Source organism: Saimiri boliviensis, chromosome 2 (genome assembly GCF_048565385.1).
Source record: "Saimiri boliviensis isolate mSaiBol1 chromosome 2, mSaiBol1.pri, whole genome shotgun sequence".
Taxonomy (NCBI): Eukaryota; Metazoa; Chordata; class Mammalia; order Primates; family Cebidae; genus Saimiri; species Saimiri boliviensis.
Genome location: NC_133450.1, coordinates 69,936,866 through 69,962,965, shown reverse-complemented (window position 1 = coordinate 69,962,965; position 26,100 = coordinate 69,936,866). Strand labels below are relative to the sequence as shown.

General features: G+C 45.9%; 1 protein-coding gene across 2 annotated transcripts in view; it reads left to right on the top strand.

Moving 5' to 3' along the window:
* Positions 1-26,100, top strand: part of CLMN (calmin) — a 138,274-nt gene that overhangs the window by 102,420 nt on the left and 9,754 nt on the right. The window contains exons 5-13 of one of the 2 annotated variants that reach the window (XM_039468704.2): positions 1,387-1,479; positions 3,392-3,588; positions 5,874-6,067; positions 7,280-7,362; positions 12,283-13,908; positions 20,443-20,639; positions 22,885-22,945; positions 23,573-23,643; positions 24,041-26,092. In XM_039468704.2, the coding sequence (XP_039324638.1) occupies positions 1,387-1,479; positions 3,392-3,588; positions 5,874-6,067; positions 7,280-7,362; positions 12,283-13,908; positions 20,443-20,639; positions 22,885-22,945; positions 23,573-23,643; positions 24,041-24,170 (2,652 nt within the window). In that variant the 3' untranslated portion in view covers positions 24,171-26,092. Of the gene's footprint in view, positions 1-1,386; positions 1,480-3,391; positions 3,589-5,873; positions 6,068-7,279; positions 7,363-12,282; positions 13,909-20,442; positions 20,640-22,884; positions 22,946-23,572; positions 23,644-24,040; positions 26,093-26,100 lie in introns of those variants that run through there. The other variant, XM_039468703.2, reaches the window with a different exon arrangement.

Genomic DNA, 26,100 nt, shown 5'->3' with positions numbered 1-26,100 from the left:
CAGTGTGGCCTGCAAAGCCTTAAATATTTCCTCTCTGGCCCTTTTCGGAGAGGTCTGCGGAGCCCCGATCTGTGTCCAGTACTGAGATTTTGTTTGTGGAATGAACTGCTGACTTAGGGCAGTGATCCTCAAACCCGAGCATGCACCAGAATCAACTGGCACATTTGTTAAAAGGCAGATTGCTGGGCTCACCCACAGTGTCTGATTCTGTAGGTATAGGGGAGAATGTGCATTTCTAACATGGGGGGCCCACATGATGCAGATGCTGCTGTCCAGATGCCAGGTTGGCCTTAGGGATTTACCAAGAGCGTCATTCTGTGGTCACAACATAGTTAAATACATGGATAAGACCCTAAGGGTTTCTACAAGAGGCTCATTTTAACTAATCAGTGGGATATTTTCTAATGGTGCAGAAACCCTGGGTATAAACCTTATCCCAGCACACGATTTCTAATTAGCAGTGAACTCATCCAACCACAGTCCATGCATGATTGCTGATGTCGGTGCTCTGTGCTTATTTCAAGGACATGCTAAATCCAGGTGTGGTGGTGTTTGTGTAGCAGACAGACCTACTGGGCATTTTCCAATCTCTCTTGGAAAAGAATGACTGAAACCTTACCAGCTGGGTGGCACTGGGCATGTTATATTTAACCTCTCTGAAATTTCCTCACCTGAACTGGAGGGTCAATAGAAGTAGCCACTGATATGGTTTGGCTGTGTCCCCACCCAAATCTCATTTTGAATTGTAGCTCCCATAATTCCCATGTGTCATGGGAAGGACCTGGTGGGAGGTAATTTGAATCATGGGAGCAGGTCCTTCCTGTGCTGTTCTCATGATAGTGAATAAGTCTCCCGGGATCTGATGGTTTTATAAAAGGGAGTTCCCCTGCACATGTTCTCTTGCCTGCCACCATGTAAGATGTGCCTTGCTTCCCCTTCACCCTCCACCATGATTGTGAGACCTCCCCAGACATATGGAACTGTGAGTCCATTAAACCCCTTTCCTTTATAAATTACCCAGTCTCAGGTAGTATCTTTTCAGCAACATGAGAACGGACTAATACACCTACATGATAGGGTTATTGTGAGTATAAACTGAGTAAATATTTGTAAGGAGTTTAGAATAGAGACTGCACATGGTAAGTGCAAGTGCTATGTATGTGTTAATTAAATACACTTTTGCATGCTGAGTGTCCCTGAGAATGGCAGGGTAAGTAAGAAAAACAGGCTCATGAAAACACACACACACACACACACACACACACACACACACACAGAGAGAGAGAGAGAGAGAGAGAGAGAGAGAGAGAGAGAGAGAACCAGAAAATAACATGGGTTATCTTCCCTGGACACCCCCCTTTAAGTTCATAACTTCCTTCCCTCCAGGTTAAACTGGTTAGCATCGATGCAGCAGAAATAGCAGATGGCAACCCTTCTTTGGTTCTTGGGCTGATATGGAACATAATCCTCTTCTTCCAGGTAAGATCATTTCCTTTCCACAACACACGGTCATGATCTTGTGTCTGCTGAGCAGTGGCCGAAGAGAGTGGGGCCAGATCAGGGGAGGCAGTGAGGTTTAGTTTATGGCAGGTTTTACGTTTTCTACTCACTGAAAAAGCACTGAAAGAATCTGGTTGCTGAAGTGTTTGAGTCCCTGTGATTTTAAAAGTGGTGTGAGTTCTCTAGAAGAGAATATCCATCCTCTTGGTACTGGAAGGGTTAGATATTTACTTCAAAACATAACTTTTTTTCTAAAGTGTCACAAGAACTGGAGAAATACTCCTGACCAAAAATGGAACTTGGTAGAGTTACTTTCCTATAATCACTCAGTGCTCCTTAGAGACGATGAAAGAGCTTGCACTAAAGATGCCTCAGGAAGAAGGCTAGCAGGCGAGATCTTATTGTTCCATTCTTTGCAACTTCAGCCTCTAATTGGAAATGCACATTTCATAGAGGAAGAACTGGATCTGTGGCTGGAGCAGGAAGATGTCATTTTAAATTGTGCTCCAGTTCATTGACCTGTCGGGAGGAGAGAGCTGGTATCTCATTTTCTAAAGCCCACTCTCTTTAGCAATAGAAACTCATGGTTCGCTGTTTGATCACCCTCCCAAGAGTGAAAGTGATCCACACCGACATGATTTACTTGGGAGTTTGGCTTAATGCCTGCATTTCAGAGAAGTATGAGAACAAACAAGGTCTGGAGACAATTGTTCCTGTTTTGGGTGAACCCTGAACTTTTTAAAAAAAAAAAAAAGTCTGTTTCAGTTTCCATGTCTGTGAAATTGGAGCAGTGGTCGTAATGTGCAGTGAGCATCAAAAGAAGCTATGTGGGCTGGGCACAGTGGCTCATACCTGTGATCCCAGAACTTTGAGAGGCCGTGGCAGCAGGGTCACTTGAGCCCAGGAGTTTGACATCAGCCCTGGAAACAGCAAGACCCCATCTCAATAAAAAAAAATAAACAAAATTAGCTGGGCATATAGGTGTGTGCCTGTAGTCCCAGCTACTTAGAAGGCTGAGGTTGGAGGATTGCTTGAGCCTGAGAGTTTAAGGCTGTATTGAGACATGATCTTGCCCCCGTACTCCAGCCTGGGTGACAGAATGAGATCCTGTCACAAAAAAAAAAAAAAAAAAAAAAAAAAAAAAGAAGCCGCCGCCATGTGTTATATATATGCTTCAATTACTGCTACCTGTTATTAGACTTCCTCAGATTCTGGAAACATCCTAAAGATGTGTTAAAAGACTGGAGAGTGGAGTGAGGAAATCTTCCTGGAAAAAGTGACAGCCGAGCTGGGTTTTGAAGGATGAGTAGGATAGGAATGCACTAGACCTCCTACTCAGCCTTCAAACCAAGTTAGACTTAACCTACTGTGTGTGTGAATTGCCTGAGGGTGGTATTGAAAGAGATTCTGATTCCAGTAGCTCTGGAGTAGAGCCTCGGGTTCTGCATATCTTACGGAAGTCTTCAAGAGAGGAGTTCACTGATGGAGGGAAGGGACATTGAGTCAGCAAGGGCAGGATGAGCAGAGGCAGTGGGGCTTGCAAGAGCGCAGTGAAGTCTGGGAATGATGGGTGGTGAGAGGAAAGGGGTGGTGGGGTCGGGTCAGGAAGACCTTGTGTGAAGTGGTGGCTGGAGCTGGAGAGACTTCAGGTAAAGATGGTCCTCCCTGTAGAGTGTAATTACATGGACCACAAGCCACATGAAACGGTCGTGCCATCGCAAGTACTGCCTGTCCCCTGCCACAGCCATCCGAAAGGGTTTCTCTGCATTCAGAGAACCAATTCTGCATGGGCTGGTCCCTCCAGCCATGGTCATGTGGCCACCAGCCTGACAAGGGGCTAGCTGGGAGGGCGGGTCTGTTGCCGGGGTCTGAAATGCCATTTTCCTTCCAGATTAAGGAGCTCACAGGCAACCTCAGCAGAAACTCTCCATCTTCCAGCCTCTCCCCCGGCTCAGGGGGCACAGACTCAGACTCATCCTTCCCACCCACACCCACCACAGAGAGAGAGAGGAGCGTGGCCATATCAGTGAAAGACCAGAGGAAGGCCATCAAGGCCCTGTTGGCATGGGTGCAGAGAAAAACGAGAAAGTAAGCCGCAGCCCCCTCTCCCCGCTCCGCTTTATTTAATTAGCTGCTTTCAGGCAGAGAAGAGAATTAGTATCTATTAAGGTGCCAGTTATGTATGTGCCCATTGCTTCCTATAGAATATCAGAACAGGAAACACTGCGTTTTTTTTTCTGGTTTTGCAGTACACATAAAATGCAGTTTGCAGAATGTTTGGTTTGCACAAAGCTGATGAGAAGATCTGAATACAGATCAGAGGGGCTTTCATCATGCTGTTTCCTAAAATGGGCCTGTCTCTTGGATTCTAATGACTTGTACACATTTAAGCTTCAGGGTATTTTCCAGAGTCTGTATCTACTTTAAAAATAGTAATAATAGGCTTGGTGCAGTGTCTCACACCTATAATCCCAGCACTTTGGGAGGCTGAGGCGGACGGATCACCTGAGGTTGGGAGTTCGAGACCAGCCTGACAACATGGAGAAATCTCGTCTCTACTGAAAATAAAAAACTAGCCAGAGTAATGGCACATCCCTGTAATCCCAGCTACTCAGGAGGCTAAGACAGGAGAATTGCTTAAACCCAGGAGGCAGAGGTTGCAGTGAGCTGAGATTGCGCCACTGCACTCCAACCTGGGCCAAAAAAAAAAAAAAAAGGTAATAATAAAGGCTGTAAGGTCTGACCTTCCAGAATCGAGACAGGTGAACTGGAGCAAAGTCCTGGCCCTGTTTCACCTAACACCAGCAGCTGAGTGACTTTAGCCATTTTTTATCAGGCCTTTTTAAGCAGGCCCATAGCCCCTGGACCATGGGCCCACATGCCAGGCCAGTGTGGCGGAAACCAAACCAACATGGGGCTGCCCCAGCTTCTCGGCATACAGACTGGTTGAGAACCTGGTGAATCATTTACCTTTTCAAGCCCCAACTGCAAATGGTAACCTATCACTCACTGCCTTCCAGAACAGTTAGGTGAAATGGAATAAAATCCATGAAAGGACCTTTCACAGTACCAACCCACATTAAGCACTTCGCAGACATTGATTCCTTCCTCCCCCGTGTGTGGAAATAAAAGTGGGAAAAGAGTTTGGATCTTGAGAGTTTTGATCGAGAGATCAAGCGCAGTAGATTGAAACTGACAAATGCGAACAACCATTCAATGTTGTTTACAGACAAATCAACCAAAAAACAGTTCATTGCCAGGAGTTAGGGTAGAAGGAGGGTGTGACCGTAAGGGAGAGAAGTGTCTTGGGGTGATGGGACAGTTCTGTTTCTCTACCGTGCTGGTTACATGAATCTGTGCACCACCCCCATGAAAACTGGCACCCATGAAAATATGAAATTCAAATGCAGTCCGTAGCTTACTTAATAATCGTCTTGGACCAGTGTTGGTGTTCTGGTTTGGATGACACACCCTGGTAGCATACGATGCCATCATGGAGGAAGCAGGGGAAAGAACAGAGACTCTGTACTGTGTTTGCAACTTCTCTTGGGTCTTAAAGGATTTCTAAATAAAAGGATGTTTGGGCTTTTTATTTTTTGGTTTTTTAAGAGAGTACATTGACCACAGTTGAGAGATTGGTGGAGTCTCAGGATGGATTCTAAAGGAAATCAGTGTCTGGCAGGATTCTCTCTTCTTTTGTCCTTCACTCTTACTTTAAAAAATGTAGGTAGCCTCCATTCAACAAAATCGAATGAAAGCTCGTCTGCCCCTCGCTTACACAATGATGCTTGTATTTCTATTACTGATAATAGCAGCTGTCATTTAGTGAGTGGCTTTTGTGGGCTCCCAACGTTGCATATTAGATTGACCCTCTGACATGGCCCTTCTGGGGCCAGGTTCAGCTTTCCCCACAAAAGCCCCAGCAAGTTCACTGTGTGGAGTTTGAGGCTCAGAGAGGTAGTTGACTTGCCCAAGGCCATGGCACTAGAAGCATAGAGGGAGCAGCTGAAGTACAAACTTGTGTCTTTCTGGCTCCATTTATATGGCACCACACATTCTTGTTATGTTTTCAACATCACTGATACAAGGAATGGTCCACACGGTTGGCCCTTTATGTGTCTGGAAATCGGGGAACGCAGGGTCCTATTTTGCCTCTTGGTGCAATGTATACCCTCCTATTCCATTTGGCTGGAAATGGAAATGTGCGTGGTTCAGAGCAGCTCTCCCACCCTCGGGGACCAAGGCATCTTTACTTGGTGAGGCTGGCAGCTCTGCCCCACTCACAAACCGACGCGGCTGCCGCATGCCGACCTTGCCCCGTTGAGTGTGTTTACTCACCTGCATCCTGGCCACCGCTGCTGTTTTTCCTGCAGGTATGGCGTGGCAGTGCAGGACTTTGCGGGCAGCTGGAGGAGTGGACTGGCTTTCCTGGCAGTGATCAAGGCCATTGACCCCAGCCTGGTGGACATGAAACAGGCCCTGGAAAATTCCACACGAGAAAATCTCGAGAAGGCTTTCAGCATCGCACAGGATGCCCTGCACATCCCCAGGCTCCTGGAGCCAGAAGGTAGGAGTGGTCCTCTCTCTTTCTTTCCAGTCATTTTTATTACACATGTACCACTTGCTATCCCATGTAGAAAATTTAGAAAATACAGAAAAATCTAATGAAGGAGATTTTGTCTCCTATATTTCTACCACTCAGATCATATGAATATTTTTTCAATATTTGATATACATCTGATTATATTTTTACATAATTGGTATCATTCACTGCCTGTATAATTTTGCACTTTTTTACTTAACATTATGTCATAAGTATTTTACATACTACTACAATGTATTATTATATATTTTTATTGGCTGCATAATAGTTCATCTAGTGGGCATACTAAAATGTATTTAGCAGCCAGGCGGGGTGGCTCATGCCTGTGATCCCAGCACTTTGGGAGGCCAAGGCCGGTGGATCACCTGAGGTCAGGAGTTTGAGACCAGCCTGACCAACATGGCGAAACCCCATCTCTACTAATAATACAAAAATTCGCCGGGCGTGGTGGCACAGTCTGTAATCCCAGCTACTCGGGAGGCTGAGGCAGGAGAATTGCTTGAACCCAGGAGGCGGAGGTTGTAGTGAGCTGAGATTGTGCCACTGCACACTAGCCCGGGCAACAGAGCCAGACTCTGTCTCAAAAAAAAAAAAAAAAAAAAAAAAATGTGCTTAGCTCTTCTACTACTGGTAGACATTGAGGTGGTTTCTGAAATATTTCCTTTTATATGTAACACTGCAGTGAACATCTTAATAAGGTTCAGCATGCATCCCAGATTATTTTCTTAAGGACCAGATTTCATTAGCAGAATGACAGAGGAAAAGAGTCCACTCCTGTTTAAGGGGTTTGGCTATCTCTGTCAAGTTGCCTTCCACGTAGGTCAGGCTAACATAGGACTCCCGGTACATATGTAGGCTGCCTGGTTCACCATCCTTGCCCATGGAGCCAGCAGTGAGCTGGTTGCTCACTGTGGCACGGACTAAAACAGCAAGGAAGAAGGGACAGAATTTTGGGAATAAGAAGTCCTAGATTCTATATCCTTGATTCTCTGTTCATCTGCCAGCTGTGAGATTTCAAATGATTCACCCTCTTTGAGCCCAAAGTTCCTCAAGTGAAAAATAAAGAGAAAAAACCCCTCAACGATCTGCGGGTTTCTTCACCATTAGGCATGCAGGGAAATTATTGAAAACGTGTGTGTTTGTATCTCCTGCTAATCCCTGTGTCTCTCTTGACAGACATCATGGTTGACACACCGGACGAGCAGTCTATCATGACTTACGTGGCACAGTTTCTAGAACGTTTTCCGGAGTTGGAAGCTGTATGTTTGCTTTTCTTACCTTTAATTCAGAAACCGTACATTTCCATTTGCTGGCCATCGGACGAAGCAGAGACTTGGGCAGCGTTGGTCTCTGTAACTAGCAGTCATAATTGCCAGTTGCACTTAAGTTCCTTGAGCATGTTCTTAGCACATTTTAACTTCAGAAGGATATTAGTCCCCCCTGATATGCAGGGGATACAGTTCAAGACCCCCAGTCGATGCTTGAAAACTTGGATAATACCGAACCCTATATATACCATTTTTTTCCTATACATACATACCTATGATAAAGTTTAATTTATAAATTAGGCACAGAAAGATATTAACAACCACTAATAGTTACATAGAACAGTTATAACCATGGGTCAACATTATAACTTTTGCACTTTGAGGCCATTGTTAAGTATAATAAGGGTTACATGAACACAAGCACTTGGATATCATGACGGCTGATCTCTGGTCATCCAGATAGCTACTGACTGAGCATAGATGGTGTGGATGTGCTAGACAAAGGAATGAGTCAAGGTCCAGGCAGGACAGAGCAGGATGGTGAGAGATTTCATCCCACTTCTCAGAACAGCATGCCATTTGAAACTTTGGAATTATTTCTGGAATTTTCCATTTAATATTTTCAGACCACAGTTGACCATGGGTGACTGAAGCCTTGGAAAGCAAAACCTCAGATAAGGAGGGAACTGCTCTATATGTAACATGCATTAAGTTTCAAAGCAGGATGGAAATTGATGCCTCTCACAAACCTCTTCCCGTGACAAACTTTATTAAGATTATAAAAGATGCTCACTTACAAAAAGGATCTGCTTCTTGATTTTTCAGATGTCAGATGGAACATGTTAGCATCTACCAGATTTTTATCAGTGTTAAAAATCATAAAAGACACTGATCATTGAAAAGCCTGCCTTTTTATTTTCAGAATTCCAGATTATACTTAGTGACAGATTTTTGGGGGGGCACAGAATCAGACCTTTTAGAAGTTGTCCTGGCCCCATGGAACTCCCACCCAACCCATGTGCAGCCCTGAAATGGTAATAATAATGACAGCGATGACAGACTGTTCTTGAATCCATTAGTAATTGACTGAACCCCTGCCCCTGGCTTAGGGAACTCAAAAATAAACTAGATGGCTGAGGTCCCTGGCCTTGAGGAGCTTTGTTCTAATAAAGGAAACAGTCATAAGTCAGGAAAAACATGACTTCGGTAGTTAGGAGTATCAGACAGAAAAAAAGAAAGCATAAAGAATTAAAGGATGCCTGCAGGAGAGGGGGACTGCTTTTCTAGCTGGCTGCCTTGCCTCTGTGTCTCTGGGCTGCCTGCCATTCCTGCAATCCAGCATGGCTCAGTATCATAATCCCCTTTTTATAGATGAAAATGAGAGTCTCAAAGAGGCTTAAAGACCTCTCCACAGTCACTCAGCTACCAAGAACAGAGTTGGGGTTTGGCCCTTCTGTGGTTCTAAGGTTTGGGCTCTTGGTTCCCTTACAACATGCAGCTGAAACTAGGGCTCTGTTTTGTACAGAAGAGTTTCCCAGGATCCTCTGTGCCGTGGCTTTCATCCTGACCCCACCTGTGTGTGTTGACTGCTGGTCCCTGCACCACATGTGGACCCCTTACAGGGTGCTTTGGAAGCAGGAATTTCTGGACTGGAAAGCCAGTTCTCCACTTGGAGCTGTGTGAGCTCAGGCTGGTGACTTGACCTCTCTGATACACATCTGTATTGAAAGTGTATCTATTGAATGTGTGTCATCTGTGATGTCATCACATTTCAAGGTTATGTGAAGAATAAACAGTTATGTGAAGTACTTAGTACTGTGCCTGGAACAACAGTGGATGTTTAGCAAATAATGATGACTTGGTCAATGGGTATAAAGTTACAGTTACATAGGGGGAATCAGGTCTGGTGTTCAATTGCACAGCAAGCTGTGCAATTAATAGTTAATAATGTAAACAGTGGCTCACGTCTATAATCCCAACACTTTGGGAGGCTGAAGCAGGAGGATTGCTTGAGCCCAAGGGTGAAAGACCAGTCTGGGCAGCAAAGCAAGACCCCGTCTCTACAAAAAAGAAAGAAAGAATAATGCACCGTGTATTTCAAGAGAAGATTTTAACTGTTTCACTACAAAGAAATGATAAATATTTGAGGAGATGAATATATGGATTTCTCGGATTTGATTATTTTACAATGTATACATGTTTTAAAACATCACATTATACTCCATACATGTATACAATTATTATTCGTCAACTAAAACGTTAAACATAGACGGAAGGGATCTAGCCCTGCAAATACCTTGATTTTAATCCATTGAGACCTGTTTTGGATTTCCGATGTCCAGAACCATAACAAATTTTTGTTGTTTTAAGCAAAAAAAACAGAAAAAAAAAGTCGTGATTATTATTTTGCATTTCAGTTTTCGTGGCCTGTTACTGAGTTTTGAAATACTAGGCATCAGGGCTTTCATTAGCCCTGAGCTCTTAATCTGTAGGCAGAGTTTGAAATCAACTAAAATATACAGTATTTGCCTGAGTCAAAGCCACTTAGGATTCAGCAAATCTGATAGAGAGCTCCCCAATGATGAGGTCAGAAACTGTGGATGGGAAAAGATTGAGCCAGAAATCATACCTGGAGAAAGTCATCCTGGTTCACAGAACATAGTGCATCACTGCAGAACAATCTATTTGCATCTCCGAGGGAATACAGATGAGAATTCACAGCTTATCCAGACACACAGTGAATGCTCCTAACAATTCTGCTGAGTTAGTTCATTTCAGTAAACATTTGTGGGGCCCTGACCATGTACCAGATATTGTTATTAGCTTTATGGCCCAGCACATGGTTTCTTTTGGTAAATGTGCCATATGCATTTGAAAAGAAAGTCTCTTATGCAGTTAAATAATTGGTATTGTTTAATATGCTGTTAATATGTGAATATGCTATTCTAATAGTCTATATTTATACTGATTTTTTCTGCTTTCCTGTTCAATTAATGTAGGAGAGAAATGTTAAAAAAAACACTATGATTGTGAATTTATTTCTCCTCTTAGTTCTGCCAGTTTTTGTTTTATACATGTTGATGCTATGCTGTTAAATTCATAGACACTTATGATTTATTATACCTTCCTGATGACTTGATTGCTTTATTTTTATGAAATTTCTCTCTCTCGTAGTGTGCTTTGTCTGATATGAATATAGCTGTAGCAGCTTTATTTTCATTTTTTTAAATATTTTATTTTATTTTATTTGGGTGTCTTGCATTGGAAAGCAACTTTCTTCTGATTAGTGTTTGTGTGATATCTTTTTTCCTTTTGGTGTATGTATACTTATATTTAAAGTATGTCTCTTGTGAACAGTATACAGTTGGGTCTTGTTTTGTATTCATTCTGGCAAGCTCTGTCATTTAATCAGTGTGTTTTTCATATGTTTATATAGGTTTAATCTACCATCTTGGTTATTGTTTTCCATTGGTCTGATTTGTTCTATGCTCCATTCTTCTTCCTTCTTAACTTTTTTTGGATTATTCAAGATTTTTTTTTGGTGTGCATTTATCTCCTTTATTGGTTTTTTTAACCACATCACCTTGTTTTACCATTTTTGTAGCTGTTCTAGTGATAATACTCATCTTTAACATATATCGGCTTACCTTAAATTAACATACTACCTTTATATATTAAAATTCATTATGGATTAAAATCAATGCATATTTTACATATTTTATATATATCACATATACAGTTTTACTTGCCTCATCTCCATTTCTTTTGCTACTATGTTGTCATTTACTTTGCGTCCACATAGGTTTTAATCCTCAATACTTTGTTATTATTTTCTTGCTTTAAATAGCTAGTTGGCTTTTTAAGAAAACTTTGAAGTAGTTTTTTATATTGACCATATATTTACCATTTCAAGTACTGTTCATTCCTTTCTTTAGGTTTTATGTCTGAGATTGTGTTCTTTGAGCCTGAAGAACTATTACTTTGTATTTCTTATATCATAGATTATTTATTCTAGAGTCTTTGCTTGCAAATTCTAACTCGGGATCACACATGGGTCTATTTCTAATGATTATTTTTTCTCTTGATTATGGATTTTGTTTTCCTGCCTCTCCATGTCTTGTAATTATTTTATGTCAAATTTGATATATAAAAGAACAATAGAGGTTGAAGTAGATGTCGTTTTTTTCCCCTCAGGAAATACAGCCCTTTCCCAAACAAGTGCATAAGATGAGGAGCTGTTGTTTTGATCATATCAGAGTTGATAGGAGCTGTGTTGCAGTTTTATTTAATTTCTTCTCTCTCATTTTAAATGATTTGAGGCTGCAGTCAATTCACTCTATCAGTGCATTGGGAGCCAATCACTGCAGTACCTCAAGTCATTTTCTGCTTTTTAGCCCTGCCCCGAGCTGGCTCTTACACAGCGTAATTCCCCATGTGGGCTAATTAGTATATGACGTTGTTTTTGTGTTTGGAGCCCTTCCAGATCCACTCTCTCATACCAGCCCACACAATCAGTAAAGATTTGGCTGACCTTGCCTTATCTTGGGTGGATTGGCTCCTCTCCAAGTCCATACCCAGACCAGTCAGCATGGTCCTCAAGTGTGAAGTGGCTGACAATCTCTGCTCACTTTAGAAGAGATTGTCCTTCTTTAGAGCTTGGTTTATTGCAATTCCTTACATCCATAGCCTTTAAAAAACATGGTATCTTATATTTTTATTTATCTGATGTTTTCTATTTCAGCAGGAATGAAAGTCTTCTCTAACCATTTACATCTTAATTAGAACACTTTGCATTAGTTTTGAAGTGGCTTTTTCTATTTTTATTTGTGTTTTTGAGAGAGGTAGATATAGGTTGTACTTAAACCCTCTTCTTATTCATGTTGCTGATTTTTTTGTTCTTTTTTTTTGTAGGAAGATATTTTCGATTCAGATAAAGAAGTTCCTATCGAATCCACTTTTGTTCGTATCAAAGAAACTCCTTCTGAACAGGAGAGCAAAATCCTCGTTCTGAATGAAAATGGGGAGCACACCTACACTTTTAACTATGAAACCAGCCACCCACCACCCTCCAAAGTCTTTGTCTGTGACAAGCCTGAGAGCATGAAGGAATTCCGCCTGGATGGTATTTCCAGCCATGCACTGTCAGACAGTCCCACTGAGTTCGTGCACCAGATCATTGACCAGGTCCTGCAGGGGGGCCCAGGTGACACCAGTGACATCAGTGAGCCATCTCCAGAAACCTCCATTTTATCATCCAGAAAGGAGAGCCCGCGGTCCAACTCTTTGCCAATCAAGAAAACAGTTCACTTTGAGGCCGACAGCTGCAAGGATGCTTCCTGCAGTAAGGACCTGTCCCTTCACTTTGAAGGGAGCCCGAGAGTGGCAGAGGAACCACTGATGGAGGATGGACACGTCTTGGCAGTTGAGGTTGCTGAGGAAAAGGAATGGAAACAGGAATCTTTGAAGATTCCAGAATCCTTCTCTGACAAGGTCCCTGGTGATGTTTTTTTGGCAGAGGGCGCAATCAGTAATTCTCAGTCTTCTTCCACCTATAACGGTGCTTTAGAGAGTACAGCCAGCCACGATGAAGAAAGTCAGTCTCTTTCACCCCCAGGAGAGAATACCGTGATGGCCAATTCCGTGGAGTTCAAGGTTAATCTGATGACTGTAGAACCTCTGGATGAGGGAGACTATTTTGAAGCCATCCCATTGAAAGCCTCGAAATTTAACAGTGACCTAATAGATTTCGCTTCTACCAGCCAGGCTTTCAACGAAGTTCCTTCACTTCATGAGACAAAACCTGATGAGGATGATGAGGCTTTGGAGAATCATGCTGAAAAACTTGGTAAAAGGAGTACTAAATCTGCTCACAAAGAGAAAGATTCGCCAGAGCCTCAAGTTAAGTCTAACAAACATGGAGCTCACCAGGACTCCAGAGAAGCTGAAGGCTGTCCTTCAGCCCCGGAAGAGACACCAACAGATAAAAAGCCAGAGGTATATGAGAAGGCCAAGGGAAAGTCCATCCGTCCTTACGATGAGGAAGAGGGAGAAGATGATGACCTCCAGGGTGTGTGCGAGGAATTATCTTCCAGCCCCACAAGCAGCAATGTCAGCTTGGAGACCCTTAGGAGCCACAGCGAGGAAGGCCTGGATTTCAAGCCCTTCCCACCCCTCTCAAAGGTTTCCGTCATTCCCCATGACCTCTTCTATTTCCCGCACTATGAGGTTCCCCTGGCTGCAGTTTTGGAGGCTTATGCAGAAGACCCGGAGGATCTAAAAAATGAAGAAATGGATCTCAAAGGTCCAGAGGGTTGTATGCAAGACCTGGACTCCAGGGAGGAGGAGGCCGATGGCTCTCAGAGCAGCTGCAGTTCCTCGGCGCCAGGCGAGTACCTCCCCAGTGCCAGCGACCCGGTGCTGTATCTCAACGGGGATGGTGGAAGTACCACACCAGCCTCCGAACCTGCTCCTCTGGCCCCCCATGAGGACCACCAACAAAGGGAGACCAAAGAGAGTGACCCCGTGGACAGCCACCAGGTACTTGACCGTGGGATTTGGGAACCCAGGGTCCTGCCTGGGAGACTTGGCAGTTGTTCGTCTGACGCTCAGCTTCTTGCTGTATAAAATATGAGGGGGCTTCCCATGGGACTCCCACGGTAAAAAATTCAAAGAGGCATCTACTATGAGGCTCAGGCAGATGCAGGGTTGGCACCCAAGGGTGAGCACTTCCTGAAATCCTGCACTGGGCACCTCACTGGCTTTCCCCCAGGCCTGGCCCAACTCACAGGGATGCTCTGAGGATCAAGTGAGGTCACCTTTGAGGGTCCAGCAGAGTAGGAGCAGAAATGATTTCAAAAGCAGTCATTGTCACAGGGCAAGGGTTGAAAACCTCGCCGCGTACTATGCTCCGTTCTGGGCGGTGGGATCAGAAGAGCGCATCTCCCCTTATCCTGTTTATACACCCGTTTCTAACACAGAAACCAAAGACTAGCGCCTAACAGGCAAAAATCCTTTAAAAATGGAAAAAGCTCACCATCACTGATCATTAGAGAAATGCAAATCAAAACCACAGTGAAATTCCATCTCACGCCAGTCAGAATGGCGACTATTAAAAAGCCAGGAAACAATAGATACTGGAGAGGCTGTGGAGAAACAGAAACTCTTTTACACCATTGGTGGGATTGTAAATTAGTTCTACCATTGTGGAAAACAGTGTGGTGATTCCTCAATCTGATTTCAGAACCAGAACTACCACTTGACCCAGCAATCCCATTACTAGGTATATACCCAGAGGAACAGAAATCATTCTTCTGTAAAGACACATGCACACATATGTTTATTGTGGCGCTATTTACAGTAGGCAAGACATGTAACTAACCCAAATGCCCATCAATGATAGACTGGATAAAGAAAATGTAGAACATATATACCATGGAGTACAACGCAGCCATAAAAATAATGAGTTTATACCCTTTGTAGGGACATGGATGAAGCTGGTAGCCATCATTCTCAGCAAACTTAACAGAGAAACAGAAAACCCAAACAGCACATGTTCTCACTCCTAAGTGGGAGTTGAACAATGAGAACACATAGACATAGGGAGGGGAACATCATGCCCCAGGAACGTAAGTTCCTGTATCCCAGAACTTAAAGTAAAATAAAATTTTAAAAAACTAAAAATCAAAAAGGAAAAAAGCCAATAAAGGAAGACAGAAACAAACAAAAAGTCCTTTAAAAATCAAGGCTGCAGGTCTGGTGCAATGGCTCACACCTGTAATCCCAGCACTTTGGGAGACCAAAGCTGGCAGATCACGATGTCAGGATATCAAGGCCATCCTGGTCAACATGGCGAAACCCAGTCTCTACTGAAAATGCAAAAATTAGCCAGGTGTGGTGGCACGCACCTGTAGACCCAGCTACTCGGGAGGCTGAGGCAGGAGAATCACTTGAACCCAGAAAGTGGAGGCTGCAGTGAGCCGAGATTGCTCTACTGCACCCGAGCCTGGGTGGCAGAGTGAGACTCTGTCTCAAAAAAAAAAAAAAAAAAAAAAAAAAATTAAGGCTGGAGTCAGCCTTCATGACCCCATCGCCCCGGTACTGAGAATTGTGTATTAACAGCTGGGTACTGCAGCCAGGGGAACCTCACAGTGCTGGAAATAAAAGAGGTCGAGGGGAATGATGGAAACCTTTGAGAGGGGTGGGGAGGGCTTGAAATCCAGTCCTTCTTCGCTGTGACTCCCCAGGGTCTCTAGCTGACATGGCTGCTTGGGGTTTGGAAGATAATTATCCCGAGCTTCAGCATCAGGCAGTATACCCACGTAACAAACTCGCACATGTATCCCCAAATCCAAAATAAAACTTGAAAAACAAAAAAGGAATAACCACTAACATAGGCATTCGAAAGTCAAAAAAAAAAAACAGCTATGGTAGCTAACATCTAGCATGAGCTTAGTGAATGCTAGCTGGTTCTTCTGCAGCAACTTGGGAGAAACAGAGGAAGCTTTGTGTTTGACTCGTCTTGATTTGTAAAGGACTTTTGCCTGTTGGGCACTAATCTTTGGTTTCTGTGGTTTGAAGTGGGTGCATAAACAGGATAAGGGGACATGCACTCTTCTGAGCTTGAGCAGCTGATCACTTTCTTATCTGCCACTTGTGTTCCTACTTCATCTGGCCCAGCAGCTCACGAAGGGCCACTGGAGTGATGGGGGAAGTGGGGGGTGCATGGGCCTGCCCTGATAGGGAGGTTCCTCCTGCAGATGCCACGTTAGTAAGTGCTGCTCCCTGCTGCAGCACTGGGGATCCAGGAGGTGAGACCAAAACCACATTGGCCATGCCCTGCTGGATGCAATGCACACAGGGCACCCAGGGCAAGACAGCCAGGGAGGAGAAGGGCCTGGGCTCAGCATCTCCAGCCTCTCGATGAACTCACCTGCTTACTCATCCAACCCCATGGAAAGCGATGCATTCGACACTGCCAGGAAGATAAAGAAGGAAAATCCTGCCTTCAGTGTCTAATGCAGGAGACAGAGTCCCCAGTAACAGTACTGTGAGAGTATGCGGCCTCAGTCATAAGAGATGGGGCCAGGAAAGGGATTCAGGGGTTCAACAGAAGGAGGCTCCCACCCAGATCCAGAAAGACTGCATGGCGGGTTGGGGGTGACTAGAACTGGGGAGGGAATTCTGCATGGAGGGACTTAGGGTGGAGGTCCCTGAAGCACAGGAGCCAGGTGGGAAAGTGACCAGCTATTTCAGATTGCATTGGCTCTACCTCTACCTCAGACCCTTCCCCCATCTCTCACTGACCCTCCTGGCTCAGCTTGCAGAGGGATGACCCTAACACACAAGTCTCATTGTATCACTTCCTGATTCTTGTCTCCAGGATGAAGTCTGAATTTCTTAGCGTGAACTCCAAGACTCCTCTCTCTAACCTGGCCACCCACCCCTCTCTGTTTCCCTCCCCTCCAGCCAAGCCAGCATCCTCCCAGGCCCCCAGGCATCCAGGATCTCCTCTGCCTCCAGGCATGATTGGGTTGGTCCCACCATCTGGGCAAGCAGTTATTCACTCTTCAAAGCCCAATGCAAATGGCACTTCCTCCCAGAAGCCCTCCCACCTCCCCCCTAGGCAGAGCCATGGCTTCCTCCCTATAGCTCATCACATTTTTGACAATCTCCCCTTGAGTGCTTACCTAATTTCCCTGGGTTTTGTTTTTCTCTCCCGTGGGCATTGCTGTGTTGATCTTTGGATGCTAGAGGCCAGTACAGTGCCTGACAGGGCTTTCCAATGTAGGGGACAAAGGTTTATTACACGGTGGTTTGGGGACATGCAGCGGATGTAAGGGAATGAACCACTGAGACACCTGACAGCGCCCTAGCTCGCCAGGGTCCAGTGCAGGCCCAGAGGACCAGGGCTGCCTGGAGGATTGAGAGAGCCTTGCACCCTGCGGGAGCTACAGTAAAAGTTGGGTTTGAGGAGACTTTTTTAAGTTTATTGATAGTTGTGTCGTTGGCGTGCTTGAGTCGGGTAGAAATACCTAGAGGATTAGTTGAGCCAATAACGAAAATAAGGGAAATTAATGTCAGGGATCACGTTCATCCTCAGAGACGCTTAGGATTTTAGACTGACCAGAGTGGGAGGCCGGTTTTATTCAGTTTGCCAAGCCTGAGCAATGGGGAATGGCTACCTAAGCCCTAGGAGAAGCAGCATGCTCAGGCTGAGGGCCACGTGGGCGGGGCTGTGCACTCCGTGTTTGCCAACCACGGAATGCATGGGAAGAGGCTGGGTGGTTCTGCAGGTGCCAGGGACCTCGCCTGCCATCTTCCCCTCTGCCCCGGGGGAGGAACCCAGTCCCGCCGCCTGCTGTGCGCTGACTTCTCTGGAGCCAGCCCCACCGCCATGCACCTGCTTCCTGCAGGAGACCATGAAAATGCAGCAGGGCTAGAAATATCCTCCAGTGAGATCTGGCTGTGCTGTCCCCAGGCTGAGGGGCAACACAACTCGGGCCACGATCTGTTATGGCCAGAAAGCTCTTTGAGGACAAAAAGGGGACTGAGTGGGTGGTGGGGAGAGAGCCCGAGTTGCTTCTCAGCCCCTCTGTTCTCTAAAATGGTGAAGTAGTTAGTGGCCTGCATCCTCCCTCCTGGCCGGTTGGATGTGGCCTGTGAAAATGCAAAAGTGGCAGTTCGTTCTCGTATGCTTTCCTTCCAGCAATTGCCAAAAGCAGAGAGTGCACGCGCCAGCACTTGGACAGGTGATTGGGGTGTGGTTGAAAGAGCCCTGGGCTGGAATCGTAGAATCAGGGGATCTACATTCGAACTCCATCTTACATGGGATCTCACACTCCTTGGGTGCAGTGTGGGAATGAAATCAACGCCGTCTGCCTCACTTGGCTCCGGTCTGCTGCCTCACCTGCCCAGCTAGCACTGCCCACTGACCCTGAGCCCACCTTGCAATTTGCTCCCAAGTGCAGCCCTTGCCTCAATCCGTGCCGGTGAGTGTAGGGAGAGGGTACAGCCCATTTGATGAGGAGCCCAAGACCGCAGGTGAGGTCTGGGAGTCTTGCCGCCTGGCAGACAAGGAGACAGAATGGAGCATTTCTCTGATACCTTGCCTTTCTTTAAAAACAAAAAAAAATAAGAAAGAGGCTGGGCGAAGTGGCTCATGCCTATAATCCCTGCACTTTGGGAGACCGAGGTGGGTAGATCATGTGGTCAGGAGTTCAAGACCAGCCTGGCCAAGATGGTGAAACCCTGTCTCTATTAAAAATACAAAAATTAGCTGGGCATGGTGGCAGGTGCCTGTAATCCCAGCTGCTTAGGAGGCTGAGGCAGAATAATTGCTTGAACCCAGGATGCGGAGGTTGCAGTGAGCCAATATCGTGCCACTGCACTCCAGCCTGGAAGACAAGAGCAGGTCTTCGTCTCAAAAAAAAAAAAAAAAGAAAAGAAAAAGAAAAGAAAACAAAGATGTTTTCCCAACAAAAGAGACTAGAAAATGGTGGCAAGTTTTTCTTCTGGTCTTAAAAAAATAAATAAGCCCTCTGCTAATTTCCCCTTTCAGAAATGGTAGCATTTGACTGTTGATGAGGGCAGCAGGTGAGACTGTCATTTCAGATTGCTGAGTGCAGTTTTTCATTCCTGCCTAGAGCTTTGTTCTCCGGGGGCACGATGGCCTGGCCACTTTAATGCTCTTATTCTGACACTTGTTGAACAGGTTCGTTCAGCTCCTGAAAGAATTCTTGAGAGGTGGCTCCAACAATTATTAGGCTCCTGCATTTCACTAAGAAACCATGCTGATGGGTTTCAGAGTGCCTGGTGCAGAGGTCAAAGAATCTCCATGACCAAATAAATGCTAGACAAGTTGCACCACCATCCACCTTTAGCCAAAAGCACAGTGAAGATGGCATCCTGGAAACTCCACACCTACCTGTGTGTGTGACTTTCCAAACCCATGGGCCACCTTTGTACCCCTTGGCCCACTTAGCTGCCAGGATTGGTTTCTTTAAGTGGATGATGGTTGTGAAGGATACAACCACAGCTCACTGTAAGAGCCCTTTTCCTCCTCCCTCCCTCCCTCCCTCCCTCCTTCCTTCCTTCCTTCCTCTCTTTCTTTCCTTCCTTCCTTTCTTCCTCCTCTCCTTTTTTCTTCTTCTTTTTTTAGACAGAGTCTTGCTTAGTCGACCAGGCTGGAGTGCAATCGCGCGATCTCACTGCAACCTCCGCCTCCCAGGTTCAAGTGATTCTCCTGCCTCAGCCTCCTGAGTAGCTGGGACTACAGGCAGGTGCCACCACATCCAACTAATTTTTGTATTTTTAGTAGAGAGGGGGGTTTCACTGTGTTATCCAGGATGGTCTCAAACTCCTGATCTCCTGATCTGCCTGCCTCAGCCTCCCAAAGTGCTGGATTACAGGCTTGAGCCATCGTGCCCAGCCTCCTTCTTATCTTTCTTCTTCCTCCTCCTCCTCCTTCTTCTTTCTTCATCTTCCTCCTCCTTTTTCCTTCTTCCTCCTCCTCCTCCTCCTCCTCCTCTCTTCTTCACAGGGTCTCACTCTCTCGCCCAGGTTGGAGTGCAGTGGCATGCTCACTACAACGGCTGCCTCCCAGGCTCAAGCAATCCTCCCACCTCAGCCTCCCAACCAGCTGGGACCACAGGGACCACCACAGCCAGCTAATTATAGGCACTCTTTATAGGAAATCCTGTGGAATAGTGGGATGTAGGTAATAATTATTGTATCCCTTTCACCAACAAAGAAACTGAGACTCGAAAAGATGGCATCAGTCCCTGAAGGTCACAGAGCTGACTCAGCCAGGATTTGAAATCAGATCTTGCTGACTCTAGAACCTATATTGTTTTAACTCCATCGGTTTGTAGCATTTGAATTCTGTACCAGGGGTCAGAGTTGGGGTGGACTTGTCTCTCACGCAGGCGGTGCTGGATTCATGAAGAGGATCAAGGAGCAGGCAGAATTGGAAGGGACGCGCTGGCTGGACCTGTGCAGAGAGCACTGTTGGGTAGTGTCACCTGCTTTACATTGCAGCATGACACGCTGACTTGGATTTGGTTGTTCTTTCAGTCCCAGGAATCCCCAAACCCGGAAAACATAGCAAACCCCCTAGAAGAAAAGGTAACGAAAGAATCAATCAGCAGTAAAAAAAAGGAAAAAAGGAAACATGTGGACCACGTAGAAAGTTCGTTATTTATAGCACCTGGAACTGTTCGAGCCTCGGATGACCTAGAAGACGACATTGGTGACCACAGCGTTCCTTCCAGGTATTTTATTAATCTCTTTTCACCCTTAAGATAGAGCCAGAGAGTTACAGTCATTCCATTTAATTTCCGATTTGATGGGGTGGGAGGTGCAGGCGTGGTATTGGACAGCAAGGGAAATACAGCTTCATACACAACCCTCATTCTCTACACCTGGGTTCCCCCACCCGCCCTTGCCATTACCAGACCTCATAAGGAGTAGAATGGGAAGGGTGGGATGCTTGCCTTCTCTCCTCACTCTGTGAACCTTTGGGTGGAAGCTGGCAGTGAGCAGTGGATGGCTGAACCACAGCTAGCCGTGGGGGTGAACACAGTAGACCTGGAGCCTCTGCAGGCTGTCTTCTGGCCCCCAGACAACTGCAGGTTGACCAAACTTCAGCTTACAAGCATCGTAATGACCTCCAGCATATCCACCTTTCCACCAAGGAGACCTTTCACGTCTGGCACGTGGAAGCTGAACATCACATTAGCAGTATGGCTTCTTCCACAATTTCCATTCCAAGGAAGTAGAGATGCTTTACTTCACCTAGGAGAGGAAGGGAGCAGGGAGAATAATGAGATTTAACTGATCTACAGGAAGCTCATAACATGCACCTGCTGTCATTCCCAGGCCACCAGATGGGCCAGATTTGTCCCAAGAAAAATGTGTAACTGCTGAAAATCAGAAGACCCTGGTCTCTCCCCTCTTTCATCATCACAAGAGTAGTGTTTATCAGGCCCTCACTGTGCCCAGGCACTTTGCATTCATTTTCTCATTCATTCTCACAGTCACCCCGTAGGCACATTGGTGGGACTGTGCCTCATATGGCAGATAAGGAAGGTCAGGGGGCCAGGTAACTTTCCCAGCTTAGGAATGGCAGAGCTGGAGAGTTACGGACTCAGATGTGTGTGACTCCACATTCTGAGTCCACATTCTTTTTGTGCCGCGCTGTTGCTTGTGATGGTGCGAGCAGTGCTAGCTGCAGCAGAAAAGTACTGAGATATGCATTTGGGGAGGGGCAGGGAGAAGCCCATACAGACAGAGCCGGAGGAGCTGCTGTCAGATGCCTGGCTTTTCACTTCCCTCCGCCTTGCTTGCATGCCTGGACCTTAGGGAAACAGAGGCAGGGGAGGAGGGCCAAGGCACAACAGAAGGCCGCTGCCCACTTGGCCTGTGACTCCCAGCGTGCCTGTCCCTGCCCCTGGATATGACTGTCCGGCAGTCATCTATGATCTTAGCATGTCACAAGGCCCTGCTGTCAGTGCAGGTGACCACTTTGGACAAACAGCCTAGGGGATTTGCCCAACCGCTCAGCTTCTCCCCAAGCAGATCCATTCTCAGTGAATCCTTGAGCAGCCACTGTGCAATGGAGTCTGCTAGGCCTGGGGACTTCAGGAGAGGGACAAGGAGGTCAGCCACAGGGCTGATTCGGGCAGGGCTCCATCCTTCAAGGAGATACGACGTCACCCTCCACTCTGCTAGGACCGGATGGAACGTGAAGTGTGAGGCAGGTGTTCCCACTTGCACATTTTGGACCTCAGAGGCAGGCAGAGAAAGTCAGGGCAGCCTGGTCTTAGGCCCAGGCCTGGCTAATTGCAGAGAACCCCTGGTGAGTCCCAGGACCTCAGGATATTAAGGAAAAGAGGTGACTTCCTGCTCCAAATGCTATGATTTTTAAGAATATGTGGCTTGCGGCTGGGCGCGGTGGCTCAAGCCTGTAATCCCAGCACTTTGGGAGGCCGAGGCGGGTGGATCACGAGGTCAAGAGATCGAGACCATCCTGGTCAACATGGTGAAACCCCGTCTCTACTAAAAATACAAAAAGTTAGCTGGGCATGGTGGAGCGTGCCTGTAATCCCAGCTACTCAGGAGGCTGAGGCAGGAGAATTGCCTGAACCCAGGAGGCGGAGGTTGCGGTGAGCCGAGATCGCGCCATTGCACTCCAGCCTGGGTAACAAGAGCAAAAAACTCCGTCTCAAAAAAAAATAAATAAATAAAAGAATATGTGGCTTGCTTTTTATTTAAAATCCTGACTGTGTTTTCTCTTTTAGATGAGGGCCCAATGTGTGTCAGTAATACCCATCCTATTTGTGAGCACTCTCCAACCTGAGTAGGCATATTAGATAAAATCTCTCATTTCTGTCCCTGGGTGTGAAGTTGTCGCTTGCCTAAATCCATAGGTGGAAGCCCCAGGATGGGGGCAACTGTGCAACTGAGCCATGAAGAGCTCTATGTGGTATCAATTCAAAACGTGTGTTTGTTTTTCAGGACTAGTCACAGTGACTCCAGCATTTACATTCGACGCCATTCTAATAGGTCTTTGGAATCGGTTAGTATGTGAATTTCTTCTTTTCCCACACGGCCCCTGCTAATCAATTCCTTTCCATCCTTCCTCCTCCCCAGCCCAGAGCTTTGAAATTACTGACATGCAACAGCTATACTTTTGGATAGAAGACAAGCAAATTAAGACCTTGTCATTAAGCACAGTCAAATCGGATGTCCGGTTTGGGCAATAAGGAATGTAAATAAAGTGATGATTTTAAAGCCCAAAGCCTCTTTGTTATAAAAAAAAAAAAAATGCATCCAAAATGCCCTGCCTGGACCCCCCGCACACACACCGAGAAAGATCACCTTCAAAGACAGAGGTGCGACATGAGTTGAGGTCCAGTGGACACTCTCGCGTGCTTAGTACCAGATGTGTTAGAACCCAGAGCACCGCACTCCAATTCGGGTTATGGGTGGTGGGGTCTCTCTCGCTCACCTGGGAGGGGCTTGGGGGAGGAAGCAGAGGAATGTATATTGTTTAACGCTTTGATTTTGGATCTAGATATTGACAGTATTGAGAAATGCACAGCATGCTTGGCTTTATGTGTTTAAAATCATTTTATTTTCTGTTTCAGAGATTTCATCTTTACTAATTGGGTTGCGGGGGTTTTGTTTATAAATTTCACTGTAGGATCATTTTAGCCATGTTCAGTTGAGGAACGCAGCTGATCTGGATGACAGAAGAAACCGAATGTTAACCAGGTTGGTGGCCTTACTTCAGGTTTTGCGGGGGTTGTAATAAAATGTTTTCACATGCTGCAGCCTGCCGTACAGGGGTGGTTCTTCTCCCACTGTGTTTTTCTGATAATAGTATTAATAATTTGGGATAATGCAAAAATTACTATTCCAGAGAAAATGATGTAAACTGAATATGAGTAGAAAGGAAAAGTAGGTATTAGTTCACACTGACGGGCAGGGCCTGGTTCCAAAAATGAGGCGGTTTAAAGACGGGTCTGGGTTCTGAGCCTGCAGTTGCGTTTAAATGACGTAGGGGTATAGGCAGAGCCAGGCAGGGGAGGAGGTGGTAATCTTGTGAAGCTGTATGTCCCCCGCGATGCTGTAGCCCCTGATACCTGTCTGTTCCCTGTTTCCACTGCAGGTACAATACTCAGAAGCTCACTGAGCTGATTTTACAGTTTTATGGCATCAGAGCAGACAAGAAGAGGGAAAGCAAACATGCCAGGATGTCTATGAAAGTATTTCTTGCTATTGGAGAACTGCTGGCCTAGCCTACTGTTGCTGAATTGCTGGAAACCTGCCCATTTAACACATAGGAAACCGGAAAAACTTCTCAAACTCTTACAATTCTGAGACACCCCCATTCCTGTTGAAGTCATAGAACTCCTTTATTTTATATATATATTTAAATTGTATTGCCACAGATGTGAATTGGCTTGGAAGGATTTCGATGACTGGAATCGAAACCCTCTGTCTAATATTACCCAACACCCAAGGGTGTGGTCCTTAGAACCCCATCCTTCTGGCTCCTAAAGAAAGAAGCAAGATGGCTCCTTTCCCCTGCCATGAAATGGAAATATTAATTCAAGGTTTCAACTAGGCTGGACATGCTCATAGGAAAATAGTTCTTGTTGCGCTTATGAGATAGAGGTGTTGAAAATACAACCTGCAAATCTGAGAAATGCAGGCATGTTTTCTCTTTTCTACATCAAGCATTTATTACCTTTATAATAAAAAAACATGGGTTAGGCTGTGCGTGGTGGCTCATGCCTGTAATCCCAGCACTTTGGAAGGCCAAGGAGGGAAGATTGCTTGAGGCCAGGAGTTTGAGACCAGCCTGGGCAACACAGAGAGACCGTGTCTCTATAGAAAGTATAGAGTTTAAATTGTTTCTGTAGACAGTTTTTTTTAAAAAGACCATCATGTGGGTATTTCTCATGCAGTTTTTAGACGGCAGCAGATGTTTAATCCCACCCTGCCTGTCACTCCTGCCATCAGGAGATAGTTCAGGGACAAGTGGTTTTAGCCTCTCATAATCTCCATTACATGGCACGAAACCAGGCTACGAAGCTTATATGCAGCTCCGAGCAGAGGCCCCAACCCCAGCCCACGGCCCTTCCCTCACCCTTTCCTCAGGAAACTCAGGTCTGGGCTTGGTTCCTCCATCCTCTGGGCTTCCTTATTATCCACCAGCCAAAACCTTCTGGGCTTCCCTATTATCCACCAGGCAAAACCAAAATGACATTGTAACACTACTGCCTATAAAATAAAAGCAGGAAGGTAAATCTGACTAAAAATCTAGTAATTATTTTAAAGATAATATTCCAAAAACAAAAACAAAACTGTCGGGAATGGGAGAAGTCTTTGTGTTTTTCTCATAGATGATTTAAAATGATCTGCTGTCAGGGATGCTTCACCCCTTAGGTGACCTATAGGGCCCCCTTCATTGCTAACAGCAGTGAGCTGTCAGTATGTAACTCCGTATCACTCTCTGAGAGCACTGTGGCATCAAGAAAGGTGTCCCGGCCGGGCACGGTGGCTCAAGCCTGTAATCCCAGCACTTTGGGAGGCCAAGGCGGGTGGATCACAAGGTTGAGAGATCAAGACCATCCTGGTCAACATGGTGAAACCCCGTCTCTACTAAAAATACAAAAAATTAGCTGGGCATGGTGGCGCATGCCTGTAATCCCAGCTACTCAGGAGGCTGAGGCAGGAGAATTGCCTGAACCCAGGAGGCGGAGGTTGTGGTGAGCCGAGATCTCGCCATTGCACTCCAGCCTGGGTAACAAGAGCGAAACTCCGTCTCAAAAAAAAAAAAAAAAAAAAAAAAAAAAAGAAAGGTGTCCCAAGTGACCTGGCCTAGGCACCAGCTCTGTTGCTAAGTAATCACTTGGCCTTGAGCAAGTCACTCCACCCCACAGGCCTCAGTGTGTCCATCTGCAGAATGGGGCTGCCAGCTCCTCCCACCTGATGTTATGGAAATGAACGAAGTATGTGCAAAAGCCTGAGTGGCTGCCTGGATGGCCCGACCCACTGCCTTGGGTCAGCACACACAGTGTGGGGCCTGGCTAGACACAGCGCTGGGGAGCCTTCAGGTCTCCAGGCAGGAAGTGTGGGCCCGGGGAGAGATGGGTAGCACTGGATGGGGTCCACTCTCCTGGGGACCTGCTTGGTAACTGCCTTTCCTCTGTGTTCCTTCTG